The 25,986-nt window shown below is 38.4% G+C and overlaps 1 protein-coding gene across 1 annotated transcript in view; it reads right to left on the minus strand.

Annotated features, from left to right (window-relative positions):
* The window catches only part of COG5 (component of oligomeric golgi complex 5), a 184,111-nt gene that overhangs the window by 155,876 nt on the left and 2,249 nt on the right, over positions 1-25,986 (minus strand). The window contains exons 4-6 of the mRNA NM_001199445.6: positions 23,426-23,480; positions 23,261-23,330; positions 17,515-17,635 (exon numbers count right to left, since the gene is read on the minus strand). Coding sequence (NP_001186374.1) covers positions 17,515-17,635; positions 23,261-23,330; positions 23,426-23,480 — 246 coding nt within the window. The remainder of the gene's footprint in view (positions 1-17,514; positions 17,636-23,260; positions 23,331-23,425; positions 23,481-25,986) is intronic.

A 25,986-nucleotide genomic window follows, 5' to 3' on the forward strand; every position in this document is an offset into this window, starting at 1 on the left:
GATGAGTGCTTTTGACAAAACTGCTAGGAGCAACGGGGAGAGCCACATGACTAGCAGCTCCACAGGTTCTGATTTAACAACCTGTACGCAGAATAACAGCCAAACCCAGCGTTATTCCATTGGCTCTTTGACTAGAGATACATTCTGCTGAGTACAATGTGCTTACAGAGCACAAGTATTCCAAGAACAGAGCTGAAACGAAAATGTTAGATGTCTGTTCCCAGAGATAAATCTTAAAAATTCTACTGAATTTTCCCTCAAATTGGCATTGGTCAGATAAGAGGTTCAGTTGGTCTTGATGCTCCAGAAGCATCACAACCAAAAAGTGTTTTCAATTATTTCTTCTTTATCTTAATTTACTTTTGTAGAATATTAAATTGAAGGACAAATGTCATTAGAGACTTCAACGTTATTAAAAAAAACACAATTTAGTGATTATTACAAACTGAGTCAGAGGGAAGAAATCTTTTCTATTGTATTTATTTGGGCCCCTCACTACAGGAAAGACATTGAGGCCCTGGAACGTGTCCACAGAAGGGCAACAAAACTGGTGAGGGGTCTGCAGCACAAATCTTATGAGGAGTGGCTCAGGGAGCTGGGATTGTTTAGTGCAGAGAAGAAGAGGCTCAGGGGAGACCTCACTACACTCTACAACTTCCTGAAGGGAGGTTGTGACGAGGAGGGGTTTGGCCTCTTCTCCCAGGCAACAAACAGGACCCAAGGAAATGGCCACAAGTTGTACCAGAGGTTTAGATTACACATAAGGAAAAACTTTTTCTCTCAGAGAGTGGTCAGGCACTGGAATGGCTGCCCAGAGAGGTGGTGGAGTCGCCATCCCTGGCAGTGTTCAAGAGGCGTCTGGATGAGGAGCTACGAGATATGGCTTAGTGGCTTGTGGTAGCAAGGGTAACGGAAGGATGGTTGGACTGGATGATCTTGTAGGTCCTTTCCAACCTTGTGATTCTGTGATTCTATTATTCTATTTTATGCATTTGTTATCAGCTGTTTTCTTTGCAAGGAAATTCTCATGGACTGAAAAGAAAATGAGAAAAAAAAAAAAAAAAAAAGAAAGATTTCCAGTGAAAGCTCTGCAGAAGGCACACAACCTGAAATTATTAACAGGGCTTAGGTTTAGTGTGGCTACCTGCACTCGGTCTGGCTGCAGATGCTCAGCAGGCAGCAGCAGGCGGGTGAGCTGCCGGCACACTGCTGTTGGCAAACAGTGTGCCCGTGTTTCCTGCTCAGGCTGAGCTTTGGTTTGGTTTCTGTTGTCTTGCTATGATCTTTAACTTCCTCCCCTGTCCTGCAGCAGCTTAACTTGATACCACGTCTGATAAACAAATCAATGTCACTGCTGAAACAACATTAGTGCTGCTAAATATGTCACTCTGGCTATGTCAGACTGTTATTAACAGCAATATTAGCACAGCTTTACTGCAACTGGATGTACTAGGATCTCACAATCTGTTGTGAGATTTACTTCAAATTAAACTCCATTAGGAATAGGGAAAAAGCACAATAACTGATGACAACCTACTGCTACTTCATACCATGGTTTTCTTTCAAATCTCTTTTCAGATTTTTCATTAATCCCTGTCAAAGATAACCAGAGTAAGAAGCAGAGAGGATGTAGAAGTAAATAATGGGTAAATAATTTCAAATATCAGTGATAGCTTGTGTACGGGGCTGTGTTTAACACTGTGCTGATTATATACATAAAAAGGGGGGAAAGAAACTTTATTTGCAATGTATGCATCCTCACAAAATAAGAGCAAATGCAAGCACTGCTGCTGTAAACTCCTTAACAGTAAGGGGAAGGGCGTACCATTCCTGTTAGCCATTGATAGCCCGGAAGGGAAACCTATCAGTGAATGTAAATAATAAAACAAAATGAATGGAGTATGTGGGCAAAGAGGAAATGTTAACAGTATGGATGTGGTTCAGGGACTGAACATCGAACCCCAGAAACAAAACTCACAGAAAGCTCATGTTTGTGTTTTGTCAAAATATCACACACCTGCAATGCACCATGGCTAAATAAAGAAGATTTAGCATATGTATTTGTTGCTACTGCAATCGGTAAGTAAAGCATTTCATGAGAGGCTTTTTCTTGATACAACTGACTTTCCAAGAGTGTATTTGCACGTAACAAAAGGGCATAACTTGAATGATAAATTCACCTTCTCAACAGTCACCGAGCAAACGTCAAATCATGAGAAATCTCCAAACAGAATGAATCATTTGATTTCCTATGTTGAAACTGGAACGAACATTCCAAAACAATTTTGACCGCATGCATTTTTGTGCCCATAAACATAAAACAGAGCCATACAGCTCAATGCCTGTCTTGCAAAATATGGATAAAACATGTTAAAAAAAAAAAGAACAAAAAAAAAAGAAAGAAAAACCCATGAAGACCTGTTAAAGCCACCTTTAAAAAGATGAATGCGTTCGTAGGATTCCAGCAAGTCCCGCCTCAGCTGTACTGCTTACAATGCAGAATTCTGGAAGTAGTTTAAGTTCAATGGAAATGGGAAACTTGATTCAGTTACTGAGACTTTGCTACGTCATTACTGCACTTCATGCTAGAACCTGAAGCTTCTAGTACAAGTTTAGTTTGCAAGCTGGGTCACGTAAAAACTGCGCAAAACCCCTTTGGAAATGTCTGCAGCCAGCCATAGAAACTGTATGTTCTCAAAATAATAGTTTGTTCCTTCTTTTAACAAGGTCAGGTCTTCACATCTTTCCCTGAAGTGACATGAACAGATAAGAGAATGTGCTGCCCTTCAGCTGAAGTGGGGCTACCTTGAAGATGAGCAAGTAACCAGATTGAGTGCCTCTGGGCAGTGGAAGCCTGCATCTGAATGGTAAATAAAAAGATTAGACTACTTCACTTCTCAAGCTGTAACAGAGAAGTGCTCACAAAGCACCTGACGGAACTAATATTTCAACATTATGTGTGTGAGGCAAGAAACAAGATAAAACTACTCTTGCAAAAATTGCCTGTTTGTAAAGCTGCTTCTTATGTTCAGGAATTAAATCTTACACTACGCTGCTCATTACTTTGTATTACATATAGCAAGATCTTCACCGATCCATAAGGCAAGGCAGGAATGACACACAGGAGTACTGGTTCCCATCCATGACCTGAACAAAGACTGGACTTCAGCCTTCTTTCATAGCTGTATGGTTAAGTTTCAGGGGCTTTTAAACCTGAACTGACTCAACACATTAGATGTTAATAGGGTAACACTGGTTATTATGTTTAAGATTTCAATAACCAGTATTTACTTGAAGAATTACTACAGAACCACGTACACGTTCCAATTTTCAATTATTTTATACTTCTGAATTTCCAAGCCTCATTTTCCAGTCCTCAGCTATTGCCATTTCATTCTCTACTAATCAAAGAGTCCTTCCGCGACCCTTTATTTTCTCCCCATGAATGCACCTCTACAGTCTTAATCATCAAGAAAAAAAGAGCCCTTTTAGTCTCCTACTGTGACACGTATAATTGTATTTATTCACAAGTCTCCACAAAACTATGTTTTTATCCGTATAACACAATTCCCTACGCCAATTGCTGAAGTACAGATTTGCCTGCTACAGCTGCATGAATGCTAGGACTGAAACAACATTGGGTTAGTACTGTATTTTCATACTTGTAAAAACAAATCACCGGAGGGTGTTTTGTTGTGGGGTTTTTGTTTGTTTGTTTGGGTGTGTTTCGTTTTTAAGAAAAATGTGCATATGTGCTGAATATATAAGATGCCCATATCTGCTTCTCATCCAGCAAAAGGCCTTACTCTGAAGTTCATACCTGTAGAAAACTATCACTTACTTTAACCTTTGTTCCTCTTTTCCACCTGCTCTAATACCAAAATTATCTGCCACAAATGTACAGCAACTGTGAGGTACGAGAAAGTGATCTATGGTATTTTTCCCCTAAGTAAGTACTTAAATAAGACATCTAAACTGCAGATGATACAAGGAAAACAAACCTATAATACATCTATACAATTTCTTAAACCAACTGTGCAATCAAAAGCCACGAGTTTCTTCGACAAAACATTTTCCATTACAAAAACTGACTATCACCCATTCAGCTTCATTGCCTTGAAGTGTTCTTCTACATTTTTGTATTTGAAGGTGCAGAGAACTTTCACATACACATTTGCTCTCTAGGGGAGTTTGGCTGAGGACAGCAGGGAGGATGTGCGCTATTGTTTTACTGTCACAGCTTTGTGTCTAACTGACTTTAATTTCAACAGATTTACTTTAATATTCAACAGAATACTGTTTTCCTTTCTGAATGCTGGACTTTGTCTTTTCCCATTCAGTAAGAAGTTCCAAAGGAATGGCTCCAGGAAGCTAGTACATTTGTCTAACATCCTCCTTTCTTACTGTTGGAATACAGAACACCTTTAGTTTATGGAAGAACATTATACTGCATTACTCGTCCTCTGTCTAAAACAAAAGCAAGAGTATTTATTGAAAACTCCTAAATCATTATGAACATTTTGGAAACGTGTATACTGATAAGGTTATTCTATGGTAGGTATCTTTCTGGCTCCTGTCAGTCATCAATTTTTCTGCACACTTTTATCATATTTATACTCTAAACTTGTCATTCATACTGGTTATGTTTACATATTCTTTTCCAATTATAACTGCTATCCTTGCTTTGTCAATACAACAGAACAGGTTTCTGTCCCGGACTACTCCTCTTACTTGACTGTCAAAAAGCCACTATCTCACAGTCGAATATAGCCTTGTCAATAAGCTTTCAACTTTCAAGTTCATTTAAATACATTTGTCCAAACTACTGACCAGATCGTCTGCATTAGAAAATTAAAACTCTTCAGAGACAAAGCATTAAACAGTGGGTCTATGCTCAGTTTGTCTTATGTGGCATGACTACTAAACTTCTGGCAACAACCGGCTTCCAAATCAAATAAATATTTTCCTTATTGATTATAATAATTCCTCTGCTAGAAAGTAGTGGTGTTTTATTACAGGTCATAGGACACAAAGTCTGGACTCCCAACATCACAATTTCTCAGAAACATCTCAGAAATGAACAACAGTGCTTCCATTTTCCCGGTTTAATTCGGTGGATTGTTGAAGTAACATCTCTTGGATTTTTTCAGCACTCTCTGTAACCTACAGACATCTACAGAATCTTATTCTGTTATCTCCAACGAAATCTTCAAACTAAGGTCTTCAGCTAATGGCTACCACCATTACTGGATCTTTCCAGACAAGTCAAATGCTCATTCATTTTCTTTGGTAATAACAAGTTACCTGTCCATCTCACCCGTTTCTATCCTCTCTATTGTATATTCTATTTCCGACTCCAACTGTTCAAAGAGAACAATCTTGGATGCAAAGTTGAAGTGTTATTTCTGAGACAAGCACAACCACCAGGTTACACAGTAATAAATTCTTCAGCCCCAGAAGAAAGAAAAGGATAAATATTATGAAGCGTTTCTCAGTGTTATTTCCTTGACCACTAAACAACAGATTTCACCATTGCCATATATAAACAAAAAGAAGCACAAATCCTGTCTGCTATCCTCAGCTGAACTCCCCCAAGAGAAAAATCTGTATGTGACACTCCTCCACACCTTCCCAAAGGGAAGCGAATACCTTTTGAACTTGAATCACTGAGTGTGACCAATCTACAGATCATTACTCTGGTTTTAGCCTGAAGCACACCATGAATTTCCAAGTATCTAAACACTTTGGAAAGGAGGAAGAAAACAGTTATAAATTCAAACTCCTACCAGGGCTTCAGACAGAAAAGATCGTATGCAGACCTGCCTGAAACTTAAAAAGTGTCATTTCCTTTCAGAGCCAAGCCAAGGAGACTTGGTCTGTGCTCTTCCAGATGCATCTTTCTAGCTGCAAGTGGTGTCAAGCTGCAAGACTGAATTTTCCTGTACTCCTTGCGAGTTAGTGTCACTGACTTGGTTGTGTATCATCAGTATGCTGAGACCCAGCTCCAAACCATTTGCTTGAACTCTTGTAACTATCAAAATATACTGAGAATACGCCAACACTACATTTGGAGATGACATCTGTCTACTCTGCCAACATCCCCACCTTCACTTATTATTTTAAATTATGTAATCTGACTTGTCTTTCTCTTTGAGAACATGCACAGACATCTGCACAAAACAAAGAAAGAAAAAGGTAAAGGGCACAAGGAATTATTTTCAAGCTCTTGCCACCTCATTACTCTCTCCTATGTACTGATAATTTACAAGATGCAAAAAGAATCTTTCAGAGATTCAGTTAACTTACTTATGACTTCCCTTCACTCAGCTAAAAATCACTCTTTGAATTCTTCTCATCTTTGACATGTAATTGTTTCTCTTTTGTTTTTGTTGTTGTTCACACAGATATTCAAAGTCAGTATATAAAATATTATTGGATTCAAAAGCTTGCAAAACATATTTGGCTCTTGATCATTTTTGTATGTCCCCGTGAAACAGAAACCCACAGTTTTCATTTCTAAACTCAGAGGTGCCCTAAGATCTGCACTAGATCGCACAACCATCATTGTTTTCGAAGTAATTTCAAATATAGACATATGGATATATGTATCTCTGAAGTTGTGTTTATCCTGAACTTGGTTAAACAAAGGTATTCACAGCTACTAGATTACCTGTTACTAGTTCTTTCAAATCCTTTCACATATCCACCCTCACAATACACCCTAGCTGACAAACACTAGAATACTTACAGCTCAGACACAAAATAAACAAGGTGTAAAGCAAAAACAACTTGGTCCTCACCAGCCAAGAAACCATCCTTCTGCTGGGGAATGCGTGTTCCTTAACAGCAGAAGAGAAACAGGTTTGGTATAACTCCTGTCTGCTAATGAGGTTACTTTGAGAAAAGAGGATGGCAACGGGGGAATTTTGTAATTAAAGAAACAATATTAGCCTAGTTTTCAGATTATAGATTCATCCACACTTACACTCATTAATCCCATAAGAAGAAATTTTAGAAGCCACTAATGAGACCTGGCCTTTACATTTAAGTTCATTAATGAAAAATGGTAAAATAACCAAGATCTTCTCCCACAGCTCCCCTCTTCCACCACTCCTGTCCTTCACCTCAAACCAGCTCCTTTTTCAAAATTCCCAATCTTGAGTTTCCATCTCTCACTTTACCCAGATGGGACCACAAACCTCTCAGTCACAAGCCATCTGATACATGACCAAAGCACACAGAAAACAATGCAGTTGCAGTGTTTTTAAGAAATAAAAAAAAATATGGCTTAATCTCAAATGCAGAACTGAATGTGCTACTAGGGCAAATGCTATCACCACCTTATCTGCATGATCACATGGAAGAGTTTCAACGCATATTAACTTCTCAGCTGCCTATCAGCTTATCTGATGCAGCTACTATGCTGTCTCAACAATAAATTCTGTCCAAACGAAACACACTCTTTGGTAGGACATTAGATCCCCTCCTATCTTTCTAAGTTCTTATCTAGTCTTACTTTGAGTCCTTTGAAATGTGAAAAGCAAGTAAATCACAAGTTGCCAGGCCCCAGGTTTTACTTTGTACCTGTTGAAGCACAGTACAGTGTAATACAGCCCTGCAACCAAAATTTCTGCATATTAGATCCTGGCAATAATAAACACAATAGATACTAATAAGGAAATAGTAGCAATCAGGTACAGACTAAAGATGACAAAAAGGGTGAAAAAACAGAGCCTTCCAGACACGCAAGGAACAATAGGTGTGGGTATTTGTAAGCTTCAGCAGGCAAGAGCAGAAAAAGGGAAATAAATGGTCTTTGATGAGTCTTTCCAATGCGACACCAATAGCATGCCTCCCAGGAATACATTAACACCTCAACATAGACAGGGGAGTATTAAATCCATCTCTAAACATCCAATATATAATCTCTGACAAGTTCAATACAATTGAAACTAGAATTACCCAACGCCTAATAATCTGGCAAAATCAAATTCTTCCAGTATTTACAGATGGAAGACTAATCTTGTCACAAACTGAAGTCAGCTTAAGGTTAATACAGAAAAATAAGTTCCATAATGCAGTCATTTTGGCAAATTTGAAAACTGTTTATACACATTTCAGGGAAACTACACATCAAGAAAGCCCACTGTTACAATTATACCAGGTTTCATTTTGTAGAACTGTATACATAGAGAAAATTAAGTTTCAAGAAATCAGAACAGTTGTGGCTTTGGGAAAAAAAGTGACACAGCAATGAAACCACAATGAAATGATACTAACAGAAAACAAACTTCTAAAAACTTGAGGAAGAGTTGGACTCGATGATCTCTCGAGGTCCCTTCCAACCCCTGCAATTCTGTGACTCCGTGAAGTATAAATTCAAGTTCTGCTTTAAGGCATGTGCTGAAAAATAGAATTCCAATGGAATTTTCTGTTATCAGTTCAGACTTCATCTTTTCTCTCATGACTGCAATTATTTAGTGGCTTCTCTTGAAAATGATGAGAAAAGAGAACGCACACCAGAGATTAAGTAAAACACAGCAACTGTTCCGATAAAATGATTTGCCTAATAAGGTTTCCAAGCTAGGAATCGTAACCACAGCAAAACACAAATGGATGGTAAAAGCTGCACATTTTGTCTTCCTTGTTCAAAGAGGATAAAGATGCTACTAGCCTCTTATTAATCAAACATCATACTGTTTTCCATGTCATTTTGTTAGATGTGTATTAATTCAAAGTCTTAAAGCAAAAAGGTCACATTAGTGATTAGTTAGCATGAAACATGGTTTCATACCAGCAAGATTTTTCTTCCTTCAAGAGCTAACAAGAAGAAGTAAGATAAATATCCACTGAAGCTCCTTAATTCTGCACAAAAGGTAAAGATGGCATAAAATAAGATGTCACAGAACAAGGTAGTTACATCCGTAATTGAAACAGAGAAGGGGATAAATAAGTGGTATAACAACTACAGAAGAGAACAAGTACTGCCTTCTACATTCATTACACAATATCTGGTTGTACAATGCAGCTCACGAAATGTGATTCAGCAGAAGCGTGAGTTGATCTTCCTTTAATTTACAATAAATCAGGTATTGACTTTGGCAAACGTGAAGCCAAGAACAATACTAAGAAAATAAGATCTTCTTAGAAAACAAGAGGATGCTTTGTTAACACTCTCTATCCACAGCTATTCATGGCACTCCTTTCTGTGGAAGGATAGATCACTTCATAATATCAGAATCACAGCAAATTGAGGCAAGACAGGTTTGCTTTTCTCTTTTTTCCTTCTCAATGTATAAAATAGCAACTTCAATTGCCCGCGATCTCTGACTGTAAATTGAGTGCTTCTATCAACATTATCACATTAAAAAATAATTACTTTTCAATATCTGACCGTGAGAACATGACAAGTATCCATAAGAAACACAGTATCTATTGCATATATGTGCAATGTACACACATCCACAGAGCAATTATATACTATATACTATGGATATAGTCTAAGCATTATCACATATGTGTAGAACACTTGCATGTCATATAGTGTATACACATATACAATATATATTCTTAGACTACATATTCAGTATCTAGTATATAACTAACCAGTGATTAGATGCACTATTAACCATACACAGTTAATCACAATGTAACTAAAGTAACAGGCCATCATTTTGTTTTATTTTTCACCAGAGATGCTGAAGAAAAGCAGTTCAGACAGTGTATTCCATACGTATCTGCACATGTGACACTGGCTCTTTGTACTCATGTTTGTGATGAAATCCATTATTTTTAAAATTCTTTATTAAGTCCAATTTTCTATAAAAGTTTCCTTTTGCCAAAAGTGAGTATTCAGTTTCCAAACAGTTGAAGGCTGTTTTTTAAAGCTACAAATATTGAGCCTTTTTTATTACTTTTATCTCACCTTGACCTTCCCACCAGATGACTTTTTGATCTGGAATACTACAAATAAGGCTTTATACAGGCACTTCTTGCAAAATCATCCATCTTGTGGTAACAAAGCCTCGCGCAAAAAAAAAAAAAAAAAGAACAAAGGAAGAAAAAAACAACAAAAAACCCTCATGGATAAGATATGATTAAAAAGTGGGGCCGATATGCAACTGGAGGACATGGAGCTTACACAGAACTACAGCAAGGCACGGTAGATTTGAGCTCAATCAATTTCAGCAAAGGTCTGGCAGTGTTACTGCTAACATCACCAGGGACAGAAGAAAATGATGTTTTACTATGAGTCTTGCACTTACTGTGGATGCAGATGTACCACCTAAAGCAGTAGTATTCAAAATAATGCAGATGACTCTGAGTCAGTGATACAGTTCAGTCATTCTCAGCAGGACTAATTACCCCAGGCAAAGCATCATGCTAGCATGGCTGTGTAATTTCTATTAATCAAATCAGTTCAGTTACCCCTATAGAAAAGTGTCTTGTGCTTCACAGACAAATGCTATACTATTTAGAGGACACTAGGCCTTACACAAGACAGTAAATTACAATGCATCTAAATCTGTAAGAAAAAGTGCCATGAAAGCAACTTTTCCCTCCAGATTGATGTGTTGGTTCCTACGAGAAACTGTGCACAGTAATATTATTATCAACAAATCTGCCTGTTCTGTGTACCGCAATGAAAGAGCTCAGTGGTGTGGCAGTAATTGAGTCCTTTCTCACTTTCATCATAGCTTGGTTCAACACAAGATCTGGCTCTGAAGCCGCACAGCTCTAAATGTTTGTTCGCAACAGGGAGAAAAAAGTTCATGCCTGAATATATCTGAAAAGAAGGCAGTGAAATACAGCATCTGTTGGCAGGCATGCAGATAGCTCATAACTGCAAGTTCAATAATACTTGTGTACAGATGTATACGCATACTGAATGTAACTTCAAGAACTGTAGCAGTCAAAACAAATTATTTTTGTACAACGGTATTTAACCCAAAGGACAAATATCCAGTCAGTCAATCTGCAGTCACTTCAGAATGAGTCTCCTGCACACTCTAGTGAGATTATTTACAGTTTCAATATTCAATTAATAAAGCACACAGTGGAAGCAATATGCAAAGTTAATTACGATTTGCAATAGATATGGATGAGGTAATTGGTATAAAACAAACGAGTATGAGCACTTCCTACTAAAAAGTTATTTAAGTTTTCAATAAATTAGAGCTGTGGTTTCCTGAACGCTGACTAGTTGTACTTAGTACTTTGATAAACACTAAACCATATTAATCATCATTCTCAAATATTAAAAACCTAAAAGTTAAGGTCTTTCTTAAGAACAGTTGAGCGTCTGAGAAACAGACAGCCTGCCTTCTGTCCTGGCAAGGGAAAAAAAATTAAATATACGACATTCACTTTCACACAATCAGTGCCACCTTCCCTCTGATGCTCACTGCACTCTCCTAGAGAATTCTGACATAACAGGTCAATTCTTGCAGCATTCCAGTGACAGGATGAGCTGTGTGAAGTTCACTGGAATGCCAGTTACACAGTGAATAACCAGGACAGAAGTAATTGCGCCAGAGGGGTGAGCTGCAGGTCTTTGAGATTAATCTGCTATTTCATCTGAATGACTGATGAGGAGAGGCTGAACTGAAGTGACGGCATCCATTTTCCAATTGAACTCGGCCTCAGATTCCAGGAGGTAACTGAGCAGTGCCCAACAAACCAACTTGTGGAAGGCAAACTAACAACAAACAGTTCAACTAAACAAAACCAAAACTACCCTATAATACATTTTCTATTAACAAAGCTGGTGGAGGAGGGATGAGCATCCCTGAGACAGTAGCATGTCAGCTTCTTCTGGCTTCAAGGCAGAAGCACCTCTGTCTAAAGGCTTCCAGATAAATGCCTGTCCAAATTGCTTTTAAAAACTCCAAATACCAATTTCACAGCTGCCCTGAAATTATCATTACAGGCAGAAATGCATTCTAGCATTTTAGACAAAAACGGTTTTTGCTTCATTTTAGGCCCATTACATACTGTTTTCTTCACAGGGGATGTTTACTCCCTTCACATCTGAAGAATGTAACCGTGCCTCCCAGACCCCTCTTCTCCAAACCAAAGAGCCGTACACTTTCAGTTCTTCTGCCCACTGCCCATCTGCAAGACCTTCAGCCTTCATTACTGTAGTACTTTGTGTCTTCTCCAATTAACCTACATCTTCCTTGAATGAGGCGCCACAAAAGGGGCTTGATTCTCCAGCTGAAGCATGAAAAGAAGATCTTCTTCAAGTGTCTTGTACACAACACCTTTCTTTCAAAAAATCAGTATGTATGAATTTCATTGCCAGTAACGTCACGCTGTTACAAAACAAATGAACAAGTGGCTTGCACTCAATTTGTGAAGAACTCTCAAGCTTCCATCTAAGCACAGGTCTCTACAGAACTACTACCTACACAGTCCTTTCTTGTATTTCTGCCACTAATTACAAGTATTTATTGCGAGGACTTTGCACTTGTCTGGAAGAGAAATGAAAGCAGTTCAGCTAAGGCATATCTCCAATTTGCTAACAATATTCTTCATTCTAATTCTGTTTCCCACCATACCTTCCATTCTTCTCTGCTTGATTAGTACTTGTAAATTGAATAAGGATATACCATATTACATCACTCAAATCATTAATGAAAACACTATCCAGTCGCAGAACACATTTCAACAGAACCCCACTTGATAGATGGTCGCTTGTGCAACAGTGAGCAACAGATAATGACTTTTGGGGAAGAGTTTCCTCAGAACATTTGCTTCCACTGTACAACATTTTCATCTGTATTGTATTGCTGATCTTGCTACCATGGCGTATTTAAATCAAACTACGTGACAGTCATTGATTTCTCTAATTCAAAGACCTGTTATACTGCCAAGGAAGAAAATGCTGCTGGTTAAATGGGATTCACATAGCCTACTATTTAACGGCAGTTTTATACTCTAGACTCCCACAAATAGTTTATTTGTTATCACACAATAGTTAACGGACTCACCAGTGCTGAGTACAGGGGGATGATCACCTTCCTGACCCTGTTTGCTACACCATTTCAGACACAAACCAGGATGCCATTGGCCTTCTTGGCCACCTGGGCACACTGCTGGCTCATGTTTAGCTGAGAGTTGACAAACACCCCCAGATCCATTTCCTCCACACAGTCCTTCAGCCACTCTGCCCCAAGCCTGTAGCGTTGCCTGGGATTGTTGTGGCCAAAGTGCAGGACCCGGCATTTGGTCTTGTTGAACCTCATCCCATTGGCCTCAGCCCAGCAATCCAGCCTGTCCAGATCCCTCTGTAGGGCCTCCCTACCCTCAGGCAGATCAACACTACCTCCCAACTTGGTGTGATCTGCAAAGTCACTGAGGGTACACTCAATCCTCCCGTCTATGTCATCAGTAAATATATTAAGACATATCAGCCATATCCAGTCTTTTTCTAGTTTAAGTAGTACCATGACACATCTTATTTACCTTTGGCATTTCTTTCTAACCTTCACAGCTGAATCGTTGTCACATTTCTGTGGATGTCACTGGTTCTGGGATGCACTTCAGAAGACAGGTACCATTACCCACAGTATGCCAGCTACAAAAAAGCTCTCCAGACATAGCCACATGACTCATTTCAAACTGTTACATGCATCTATTTCAATCTTCTCTATCCAGCCTACACTTCCTTAAAAAAAAAATTAGGCTCTATTTCTTTGCATTTTCATCAAGTCTTCTGTTGTTACTAAGACTAAGCACCAAGCCTTGCTAGACTCTTAAACAGATCACGTTATGGATCTAGTGATTTCTCAATTTTAGCTAGACATTCATATCTGGTAATATTTTGCCTTCTCTGTACCCTTATTTATCTTTAAATTGAGGACAGTGTCCTACCTTCTCTCATCTTCAAAGATATATGGAAGTATTGTCCTGGAGCCCCTTCTATATCGCAGACACTCCAGAAAATATATCAGAAGATCCCTTCCCCTTTGTTTTACAGCTGCACAGCTTAGCCACAGACTAAAGCTGAGTTTAGAAAAGTGCAAAATAATGGTTGCTGTGAGAGTCTGTCTCCAAGACTTACATGCTCACAAGGTCATTCAAGCAAATAAATTCACTTGCTGTAAACCAAGTTATAATGCAATTATATATACACACTAGGAGTTTATTATAATTAGAAGAAGCCTAGGCATTTGTATGAATAACGATGACATCAGTCACAATTATTTAGCAAACAGAACATATAAATCCTTTATTGTCCAGCTCTGTAAATCAGAGATGGAATTAACAACCCGTCCACAGTCAAGGCAGCCGTTCACTGCCAACTACAGATTTTTTAACCTTCAATTGATCAGTGTCTGACAACTGTTAGACAGTGATTTCTGCACATGCAGATAAAAAAAGCAGATGTTTTAATACCTACAGAATTTCTTTTGTGAAAGAGAACTATATGAAGTGTACCATTTTCTCTTCACATCGTGCTATTCAAGAAACATTTTTCTTTTCACTTTATAAAATACCCGTATTAATGTATCACAAACAAGCATAGTCACGGCATATATACCACGACATTAGCCACTGAGTGACATCTGAATATGCCTCTGGCTCTACCTATCCAAATGCTGCTTCAGATATACAAATGAATTTGTACAGTCAGATATACAAATGCTTGTATAATATGAAGAATGAACCAGAGAACCAGCTAATAGTTTGTTCATTGAACTGTCAGAGCTCTGTTTCTGATTTGACAGAGAACCCAAAGAAGCATGTTAGGAGGTAGACGAGCTGCAGAAGAAAGTTTATATATAGGTATTTCAGAAGCAAACCATTTAATCTCTAAAAATTACATACAGAACTCAGTTTTTCTTCTTACTGTGTCAAAGTGGAAAGTTAATTGCAAGCAAAGCAAAAGTCTAACATGGAGGAACTTCAGGTCTGCTTTAGCTTTAAGTAGAGACCTTGGTGAAAATATTACCACAAGTTTCCAGAGTGAAGTTCCTCACATCACCTACTGTTTGGCAGGCTGCTAGCAACTTCAAGTACTCAGCAAGAAAAAAGCTTTCTCAGTAAAAGCTAGAGTTTCCTGCAGTTCCTCTTATTAGCTCCTACTGCAATCCGATTCTATAACTGTATATTTTCATCACAATTTTTCCATTACTGCAAAGTAAACTTCAAGACACGGCTACGTATAAACTCTAAGTGAGCTAACAAGCTAACAGAGATTTGTGGAGGAAATACATGTCATATGCATATACCTAAATGGATATACATACAGGTTCACCTTCCCCTCATACGTATACAGAGTGTATCAGTATGTAAAGATAAATGTCCAGTTCTGCTGAGAACCCACAGAGAATAATATATAAGCAAATGGTTTATCAGACTACAGAAAATGCAAAGCTTTCATTGTAAAATCATGGTGCTGCTGAGCTCACCAAGCAGAAATTGTATTTGCACCACAAGTACAACAGAAACGTAAAAAACAATGGGAAGAACATTTCCCTCAATAGTGACAAAAAGGGATATTCAGAAATGTTTGGCTGAAAACACAGATGTGAACATTAACGCATGTTAATGTTGGCATTGATCCCCAGCTCAAAAGCAAGCCTCCTTGATACAGAGCTCCCTAACCAAGACCAGGCTTTCACAGTGCCCATTTCTACCACCTGCTTACTATCATCAGATATTGCAGTACTCCCTAAGACCGCTCAAAGCTTTTGTATCTCACACCCTTACAATGGGTGCCTGGTGCCTGTTCCCTGCACTTCCCACTCTCCCAATGCCACAGAGCATTACCTCACATTACTCTACAACACATCACACTCCCACTGTAGCATCGTGAACAGTACTTACTCTGGCACTGCACACTTTCCTCCCTGTGAGCAGAGCCACCCCACTCCTAAGAACCTCCACCAAAAAGGACAGGAAGCTGCATTGGCTTCTCTGAATGGGAGTGTTCCATGCATCCAGGCTCTGGGAGGCAGGAAAAACCCAGAGCAGCCAAGATAGGTGGCAGAGAGTAACAAACAAGCAGAGAGCAAAAAGGTGACGGAGGGATGCAAATAAAGAGGTAAGGAGATTGAAATACCAAGAAGAGAGGAAAACAAAAGATAAGGGGTTTCACCTAGCCATAAACCATCCAGAATTAAATTAAGGGCCACAAGCCCTGGTTCCTGCCATACATTGTAGGATAAAACTCTAAAGTGCTTCCTAAGGGGACACATTTCCCTTTATCTTTAATAACAATTACTCAGACTTCCCCAAGCTTCAGAAAAAGACCAAGTATTTGAAAACAAGAAACTCAGAAAACTGTGGCGCATCAACAAAAGAAGTGGAAGCTTTCCTTTCTTCTAAAGTAATTCTAAAAACTACACGAGATTCAAAAAGCAGCATAAACATTTCAGATCTCAATGTTAAATCATACTCGGTATTTAAATAGAATCTAGCATTCAGATTAACACCAGAGGACCTGCAATTCAGGCAGCTAAAAACCGGTATTTCTTTATATATCCTTATGATGGGTACCAAAAATGCAAGACACGTTAAAAAAAATAACAGCTTAAAATACTACATTCAGTGCTCTAGTGCTTCAGCCAAACTGATACACTAAATAAATATTTAAACTTTCCATTTGCAACATAACATCTGCTAATTACAATACTAAATCATTGTCTAATAATTTTCTGATTACACAGAATAAAAAGAGTAGCAGTGACAAATACGCACAATAAACCTCAGAATGATTCTGAGTGTTCAGTAGTTCAGCCCTCCCACAACCTATTTTTGGAAGTTGAAATGTGAATATTATTAACCCGAAGGAGAAACAACTGGCAAGCAATCATACACAATGGTGATCTCAAAGGCTACTGGGAATTTCTTTCCTGTGTCCTGCAGCACAGTGTGGAAGCACCCAAGCTAGCTGAAGAACAAAAGGCAGCCTAGCAACATAATGCGAGCATCATGAGAAGTATTCTACCACTCTTTCTACAAGCTAGTAAAATAGAGAGTAAATTAGTCACTTCTGGAGCAGAATGCTTCCAATATCTGAGTTAGCCTAGGTATCTGTGTATCATATCACATATGGCTTTCATAAAGGACAAAGGACAATCATTTTCTTTCAAGACACAAACTGTAATTCAAACCATGCCTTATTATACTGCAGTGTCTTCCTACAGCTAAACATAAAACCCACCATCTCTGAAGGTACTTTATGCAAGCATAAACTAGTGAGAAATTAACTTATCTATAAAAACCATTGCCAAAAAGAGTAAATTTTGGTAGCAGAATTTTCATGTTATTAAATAATTCTATCTGGAGAAGTCATGAGAAAAAAAAAAACAGAGATCCTGAACAAAAGTACTGAAATCAGAACTGAGTTCTGTTCGTATCATTTCCCAACTCAAACCAAGAGGCAGACAGTGAGAACCACACTCACAAGTTAGAGGAGTTTCTTCATTTTCTTGCAAAGTCAAACACTGGCGTGAGTCATATGAGTGCAAGCTAAAAATGCCTCTAAAAGCAAGAAGGACTCACCAAGTTCATTGAGACTCTGGGCAGCTTTTGTTATCTCCCTGCTTCCTCCTTGTAGTTGTCCTTGAAGTCTCTTACTGAGATGCAAGATGCGTATTATCCTCCGCAGCAAGTCACAGGCAGCCTGTGGAGAAATCACAGCATTAGGGGATATTATCAGCACGCTCTGATCTCATAATTTTAGGCTTCTAATATGGAAACATTTTAACCAAAGGAAACATGAATTTGAATAAAAACAAGGAACTTCAGAACACCGAAGAGCCTGTTCTTAAGTACCTTTTTTCATTACCTAATGCAATACAGGCAGATAACATCAAAAGCTGGGCTAAGATTATGCTGCCATTACCAGCACCTCCCTCCCCCTCAAAAAAATAAAAGAAAGTAAGAAAAAGAGACAAACTCAGAGCCCTATGAAAGTGACATGTTCTATTTCCAAGCAGAAGTGAGCTTCATTCTGCATTATGCAGCCCTCAGTAGTTCTCTATGTCTAAACTTTAGTAAAATTAAGAAGTTGGCTCTGCCAATTAAGTATTGATCCAAAGTAAGTAAAATAGCAGAGAACAATAAAAACTTAAAGGCTTAAAGTGTTGCTTTACAGATATCCACTCTTATGGTAGGAATAGATACAAAAATCCATTTTCATCAAAAGTTTCATAGTGCCATTCACCTACATTTATCAATCTGTCACTTCGTATTATTTGATAGGTTTGCAAAGCATACCCCATTCTTGGCTAAAAATTAAGATGGATGCATACACCAATTTTCAGGAAACATATCTGCATTGTATTTTCATTAGCACCAATTCACTGCAAAGGTATTGCTGACATCTGAATCAAACATATGAGTTTCACCATCTTTCACTCAACTAAGACCTTCAAACAGGCTTTCTTGTTCTACACAGTAAATTAATGGAGGCAGACAACCAGTGATAAGTGTTTTAAGCTTTACAATGAAAGAGGGTTCTGATGACAGTGGGTATGAAGTGATAACAAGCTGCTATATAGGACAGATCCCCAAGCTGCTTCTAGGCTACACAACTCAGGTACGTCAACTATTTGAACTACTATGTCATTTAAGCATAGCAAACAGAAGCTTCACGACTGCCTGACATGCCCCAGAGGCAACTAAATGTGCTGGCATCAAAGCCTAGAGAGCTTCAGTGCACGTCTTTCCCAGGGAAAGACTCCTTCAGAACTCCACCGTAAGAGAAGTCCTAAAGATGCACGCAGGTCTTCACTGAAAGAGACCAGTAATGAGAGAGGCTGTAGAATGAGCAGAAAGAATGGAGCTTATCTGGACTGGGTCAGTCATGTTAGGAGATGCATGCTACAGGGGAACAACATTACTTTAAAATATGTCTCCAGCATCTGTAACCAGACTAACAAGTGGTAAATAAGCGATCTGGGATAAGACACAGTTGCTATGAGGTATTTTCCCCTTACTGAAGAGGAAGCCTCTTGAAAGGCCTTGTCTTATAGACAGAAAAACAAAATCAAAAATTACTTACAATATACACAAATATATTTAGAATCTAATAGCGTTTAAGCCCTTTCAAACTCAAGTCTTGAAAACAATTGTTAAGTACACATATGAAAATATACATAAGTAAGTCCCTTCAACCAACACTTAGTAGATTGCACAACTCGCCAAGCTCTGCTGTTTGCCAGCACAAATCAATGGAAATACACAAATTTTTCATAGAATCATATCATAGAATGGCCTGGGTTGAAAAGGACCACAATGATCATCAAGTTTCAATCCCCCTCCTATGTGCAGGGTCGCCAACCACCAGATCAGGCTGCCCAGAGCCACATCCAGCCTGGCCTTGAATGCCTCCAGGGATGGGGCATCCACAACCTCCTTGGGCAACCTGTTCCAGTGAACAGTTCCATCTTAAATGTTCTGAGTCTAAAATTTAATGTTTAATTTCTACTCCATATCTAGGCACAACAAAGAATATTACAAAGCCCCAGTGAAACGAATCACTGAAAGCACATTGACTCTCCCTGCTGCTGGCAAAGTGCCCCGTATCACTAAGCACAAGTTCCCTAAGCCTTCCAGGATGACTTAGCCGCATGATTTCTATTATCATTAGTGAGAACCAAGTGGGGCTTATCCTGCTTTGGAGAGATTAATGTATCAGTTTTAATTAATACATTCCTTTAATCAGAAAAGGTTTTGATCCACATATCACTTCCATAGTTCTGAACAAAACTTCTGCGAGATAAATCAAAAATAGCTCTTTATACAGTTCACTGTGCCTCATCAAGTAAGAGTGCACAGTACTACTACTTTGCCTTCAGATTTAATTCTCTCATCCAACTGCGTATCTCTGGCTAACTTCCTTCCTAGGACTTCAGTTATCTTCTGAGTATCTCGTACTCCACATGCCAAAGAAAATTTCTTTTTTATTTCATTGTTGTTTGTTACCTCCTAATCCAGAAAATGGTATTTTAAAAGGACTATCAAGCTGAATTAGGGATAGGAAATGTTGCATTCAGATTCAAGAGCAAAAAAGAAAATAAAAAAAAAGATGTCTTCCAAAGACACTGAGGACGCACCCTTAACTTCACAGCCATCGCTAATGGCCACAGTGTGCCCTTGGCAAACATGTTTCACATCGGTATTGGCATTTTTGTGAATTGTTCAACTTAAGAAAACTCTCAAATACTGTAAAAGTATGCAGGATATGAGAACTGAAAATGGGAAATTTAACAGAATCTACTAGCAGAGCCGTTCATGAATGCTCGATCATCAACCCCCGATCACCTGCACCACAGAAGCCTGAATTAACTCAGGAAACAATCATTCCTGGAGTCAATACAGCATGCTTTGCTAAAGGAAATGCTCTTATCCAAACACGATGGAAATCCACAGTTAAAGCAAAACTTAATTCAGAAAAGCAGGGAGCAGCCTGAGTCAGTCCCAGTGCCTTCCAGTGGCTCATTTAAGAATCAAACCCGATTTTTCTGGAGATGACACGTTAGCTATCTGCTGAAATTTAGATCAGCAATAACAAAGACATTATTGCTGCAATTCAAACAAAAAGCCTCTTTTAATCTTAAGTTAATTTTAGGAAATTATTGAGGCAATTAGAAAGACTACTTGAAACTGCCAGTGCATAGCTCCTATGTGCAATTGCACGTATCTGCCAGACCATAACACAAGTGAATGCATATGTAATGCAAGCCCAAAGAAAGATGGGACAGTACACCATCTTAAGACTACATGGACAATTATGTACTGTAGTACCAGCATGAATTCTGCTACTAGTGAACACTTCAAAGAGAGATTAGTTTTCTATTGTAGAAATATTTTTTCTATTTTGAGGGTTTTTTTTAAAATAAAAAACTTTAAAGAAAATCAGATATTGTAGAGATTTCTAAACATGATATCCAAAATTAAGAGGACATAGAGAAGCTGTTGGTTAGACAGAAATGCACAGAAAATAACCCTCTGAAGGACAAATTCTCTGTCTACATATTTCAGCTGTTAACTAATCCCATTTAGCTTGTGATATGGCATGGAAAGACTATGAATGTGCTCAGAAGAGGATAGGATGATTTAAAGCAGTAAGTAAGCTCTGTGAGTTTGCTGCTCCCCTGGGATGCCATGCAGCCATAAGAACAAAGCAAGACATAATATACACAACTATACAACAGAGATTTAGAATTCAGAACTAGATTTGTAGTTTGACAATGAATTTACAGAGAAAATGTTCATGAAAAAGCAAGACTATATTAAAAACAATTAAGGATGGTGAAATCCAGCTTTATGCAAGCCAAATACTCCTTTAGTTTGTGAGCAGTCCCATAGCAATCAAAGAATAAGCACTAAAGCAATACAATCATGAATACAAGAAGCCCTTAAACACCACACAAATCAGCAAAGGATAACTAGCAACCCTACTTACTTTGACAGCACTGTCTTTTATCAGTCATTTATTTTTATTTTTTTTTTTTAACTTATTCTACTGACTGCACATCAGCTGATAAAATTAGCAAGTTTGACTGTCCGTGCTACAAGTCTTGCATTTGGTACAGAAGTAAGCAATGTCATTTCATAAGCCCTGCCACAGCCAGGAAGCAAAGTGTTTGCTGCGCTGATGCCCTTCCTTCCTGAACAAACAAGGCTGCCAGGTAAACAGATACAACAGCATCATAATGCACTCGCTGTGCATCTGCCAACACAGGAGAGGACAGCAGCCCTCATGGTGAGAACTGTCACTGGCAGCAATGCTGGAGCAATCCTTCCTCTTTCTGTGCACAGCTAAGTAAGCAGCTCAGGACATGAGGACGGGCAGTCCAGCAGGCTCCCTTTACCCTGCATCTCTTTTTTTTTTTTCCTTTTTTTCTTTTTTCTTTTTTTTTTTTTTTTTTTGGACTGGCATTTGGAATAAGAAGACTCACAGCCCAGAAGAGCCAGATATTACGACTGCCCTGGCATAGGTTGAGCAACAACCCCAGCCCCTGGGTACATGCTGCTTTTACACCACAAAAAAATCTATGCAAGACCATACCCCTGCTACACCGGAGGAAGCAAAGCGAACCCAAGAAACACCTACTAACTTCAGGGACTTCTGCAGTTTGACCTTACATAAGGTCAGAGAAGAAACAATCATCACCTTTAACTCCAGATTCCCACAGTTCTCCCCACAGCTGCAACGTACACCAGAGAAGAAAAAAATAAAATCTGAACCTACCCCGGCACATGAAAGTCATGGAAATTTTGCCCAGTGGCAAAAACAGTGACAGCTACAGCTGGGAAGCACGGGAGCAACAGCTGAACAACCTGGCTGAACAGACTGGTAAGAACTTCCTGCTAAACTTCACTACTACTGAAAATCAGATAGAAAATATCAGACCTTCAGCTGAGAGCCCAGCATGCCTACTTGCTCCACCATTCCCAGACTGGAAACTGCGTACAGCTGTTTGCAGCTTCATCTGCTTGTGCTCTACAAGCTAATGGCAACCTACTTGAGCAGATATCCACAGTTCAAATTTCAGCTACCAAAAGATAAGTTCTTAGTTTTGCAACTTAGAATATTTTTTTTTAAAGAGAAACAGTTCAAACAGTAATTCTTTAAACCTTTCCTGATCTGGAGTTGTGTTGCTTTTGAATAAATAAACTGAATAGAACGCAGCTACATCTGCGGGATCTATGGGATAGTTTTCAACTGCAATAAAGTTAAAAATAGAACTGTTCAACACTTATCTCACCATTGCTGGGAAAAAGCTCTCCCCCACTGTTCTCCTTTAACAGGAACTACAATCTCTGTAGACTCCATTTAAAAGATAGGAATAGCTGTGTACCTGGGCTTATACACTAGAACTCCAACTGGCTCTGTAAGTTGTACCACAGCTACTTATAAGAATTCACTCACGTAGAGGAAAAGAGTGCCTCCTACAGAACATCATAATATTAAACATTAAACATACCCAGACAGAAATGAAAATGTAATTAACCTGTACTCTGATAGCCTTTCACTCTTTCCCTCATCTGAACAAAAAGTAAACCAGTTAGTGCAAAAGTCAGCTTTGCACTGTGCAATATGAGGCACCTATCAGTAGCTCATGAGGAGACACATGAATATTGATTTTTACTGACAAATACTGACAGCAAACTCCAGTCTACTGAGTATGGAAATCCTACTCATGTCTGATGAGTCACCTTTTCTTAATGCTCTAGAGGACTGGGAAATGAAACACTTTAAAAAAGACTTTTAAAACATATTTCTAATACAACTTACCTGAAGCTTTGCTAGTTGAGCCGTGCGAGACACTATTTTGTTGTAGGGATCAACAATTTTGGCTCTAATTCTGGAAATAAGAAATTTATTTACAGAGGTATTAATAAATAGCACCATAGAACAAGTAAGAATTCAGACTTTCTAATCACATAATGAATGGCATACCTATCAACAGTGCTTTGTAGAGCACCAATCCTGGTCTGCATCATTTGGAGGACACCTGCAAAATGAAGCGGAAGTTTTACAAGTAACACTCATGATATGAAGAATACTTCTTCCTGTAATCAACAACATCTACAGCAGACTACTGCTGCATTAAAAGAAAACAATCCCCCTTTACAACAAAACATTCAAAGATATTGAAATGAATGAGACACAGAGTATTTAGAAATAAACTGAGAGGGTAATAAGCAATCTCTGACCACTACCACTACTACTACTACAAAAAAATACCTACTACAGAACAAAAACCTGCAGAAGATACATTGTTCTGGAATTCATCATATGTTAAGCTTCAAATAATATTTAGAATATGCTGTTTTCTAAAAGAATGGTGATCAGGACTGATGTTCAAAGGCATATAACCTGATGCAAACACCTGAACATGATATAAAAAGCACCACAACTTATTTAACAAAGGAACTAGGCAGTTCAGAGAAACCAGCGGGCAAGGAGAACTGGGAAGCAATGCCACTTCAAGGTTTTCTTCCTGTCCATAAGCACCTTCAGCAAAAGGTATGTCATTGTGAGATCATCTAATTTAGATTACAAACAGAGCAAGCTACCCTAATCTTATTTGTTCCAGATTAGTTTGGAAAAGCAGCACAAAGGAAAACCCACAAACACAGTTGTTCTTTCCTTGCTAAATTGCAAACAAAGCAGTCAAGGGTAATAGTCACTTTTACAATATGGAATCAGCCCGCTGAGAATTTAATTAAGTTACACAAACACGGACCTATGAAATTATTTTTGTTTCTATTCTTGTTAGCACTCTCAAACATCCTATACGTGTTTGTAAAGCCTTGTTTGCAAGCGTGTCTTCATCAAACTGAACAAAACTATCATATGATACAGAAAGACAGAACATAAACAAGACTACTGCTACTGAGACTCTATTTCGTCTATTTTGTACAAATAGGCCTACTCCCATTTTCTCCACAGTTCAGAATTATTAACTTGGCTTACTGACAGATTCAGGAGTCCTCTTATAATAGCAGTAATAGCAGGCATGCAATCCTCACAGATAAAAAGATGAAGATATGAGAGACCGAGAAAAGACGTCAGGATGGACTGAATTTTCTACTCTACCCTCAAGTAGAGGACAGCAAGTAACACGACATTGCTACATCTATGACTGTTGTACACTTTACGGCAAGGTAACATTCCTCTTGCCAAAAGGCATTATTAGGATGGGCAAAACGATAATCTACCCTCTGCATCTGCTACATAAGATACAACCGAATCTCGAGCTAGCAGGTGATTGAAGATATCTGGTGAGCTATTTCTAGAAATAGAACCAGAAAAGAGTATTGATACCAAATCAGTATACCATTAGCAGAGTGTACAGATCTAAAAGAAGAAAACTAAGCATATGAAAATACTCTGAGCTACATATTTCTAACTTCATAATTAAACTTCCTATTAACATTTATCTTTTCTTTTACTTATGGATATTAACTCAGTTCTTCTACAGTGACCATATCGTATCACGTGTAGCCCAAGCACTGCAGAGAGAAGCAGGTTTTGCAATACACTTAAAATATGATCGGTGTTTGCATAGAACTGTAGTTTCAACTGATGTCTCAAGTGTCAAAAAAATGTCAGGGTTAGAGCCCTCTCATGTTTCTCTTTCAGAAGAGAAGGGGCCTCTTAAGAAGATAACGCTGTATCAATGGAAAACAATCAAGAATTTTTATGTAGATTCAATTTTATCTCAACTTTTGGTTATCAGCTGTAAAATGCTTTATTTACTACACCTCACCTACAGAAATATTTTAATTCTGAATAGCTGTTTTGAAGTAATTCACTCTTGCTTTAGAGCAATTTCAGGCAGGAATGCCTTCAGAAAGAACCATGATTTCTGAACACACAGTTCCACAGAACACAGACCGGGAGATGATCACCATGTAGATGATAGATTCCTTGTTTGGAGGATAAACAGATTTCACACTTCCTATGCTTTAATTTTCCAACTCTTTAAAAAAAATATTTGGGGATTACCATTGCTAGATTAAATATGCATTTCTCTATTTTTTTAAATCTACATGTAAATGCTAGCAATTGAATAGTGTATGCAATACTTCACAAAGGCTCAGGAGGTACAATAACGATCAGCAAACAGAAACTCTCTGGTTATGACAAAACGTAAAAGCAGAAGAAGGGAGAAAGGTGGATTATTTGATTACTACGGAGTAGATGGGGAAGGAGATATGCTTGAATCCCATGGTATACGCAAACAAGCATACTGTAAAGGAAACATCTTTCTGCATAAAACCAAAAGAAAACCCACCAACCCCCACAAATGAAGTTCCCAATAAGTGTCACAAAGGAGAATGGCTGGTCTAATGAGCACCCACGAGAAGAGCCATATTCTGTAATCACTTTTCTGTACACATTCCACAGTTTCTAGGTGAAGTCTTTACAAGTCAGCAATTTATTTTGAAAGCCAGAACCCAATTAGTGGAATGACAGAAATGTATGGATTTAATCTGGTAGCTTCTTACTAG

Source organism: Gallus gallus, chromosome 1 (genome assembly GCF_016699485.2).
Source record: "Gallus gallus isolate bGalGal1 chromosome 1, bGalGal1.mat.broiler.GRCg7b, whole genome shotgun sequence".
Classification (NCBI taxonomy): domain Eukaryota; kingdom Metazoa; phylum Chordata; class Aves; order Galliformes; family Phasianidae; genus Gallus; species Gallus gallus.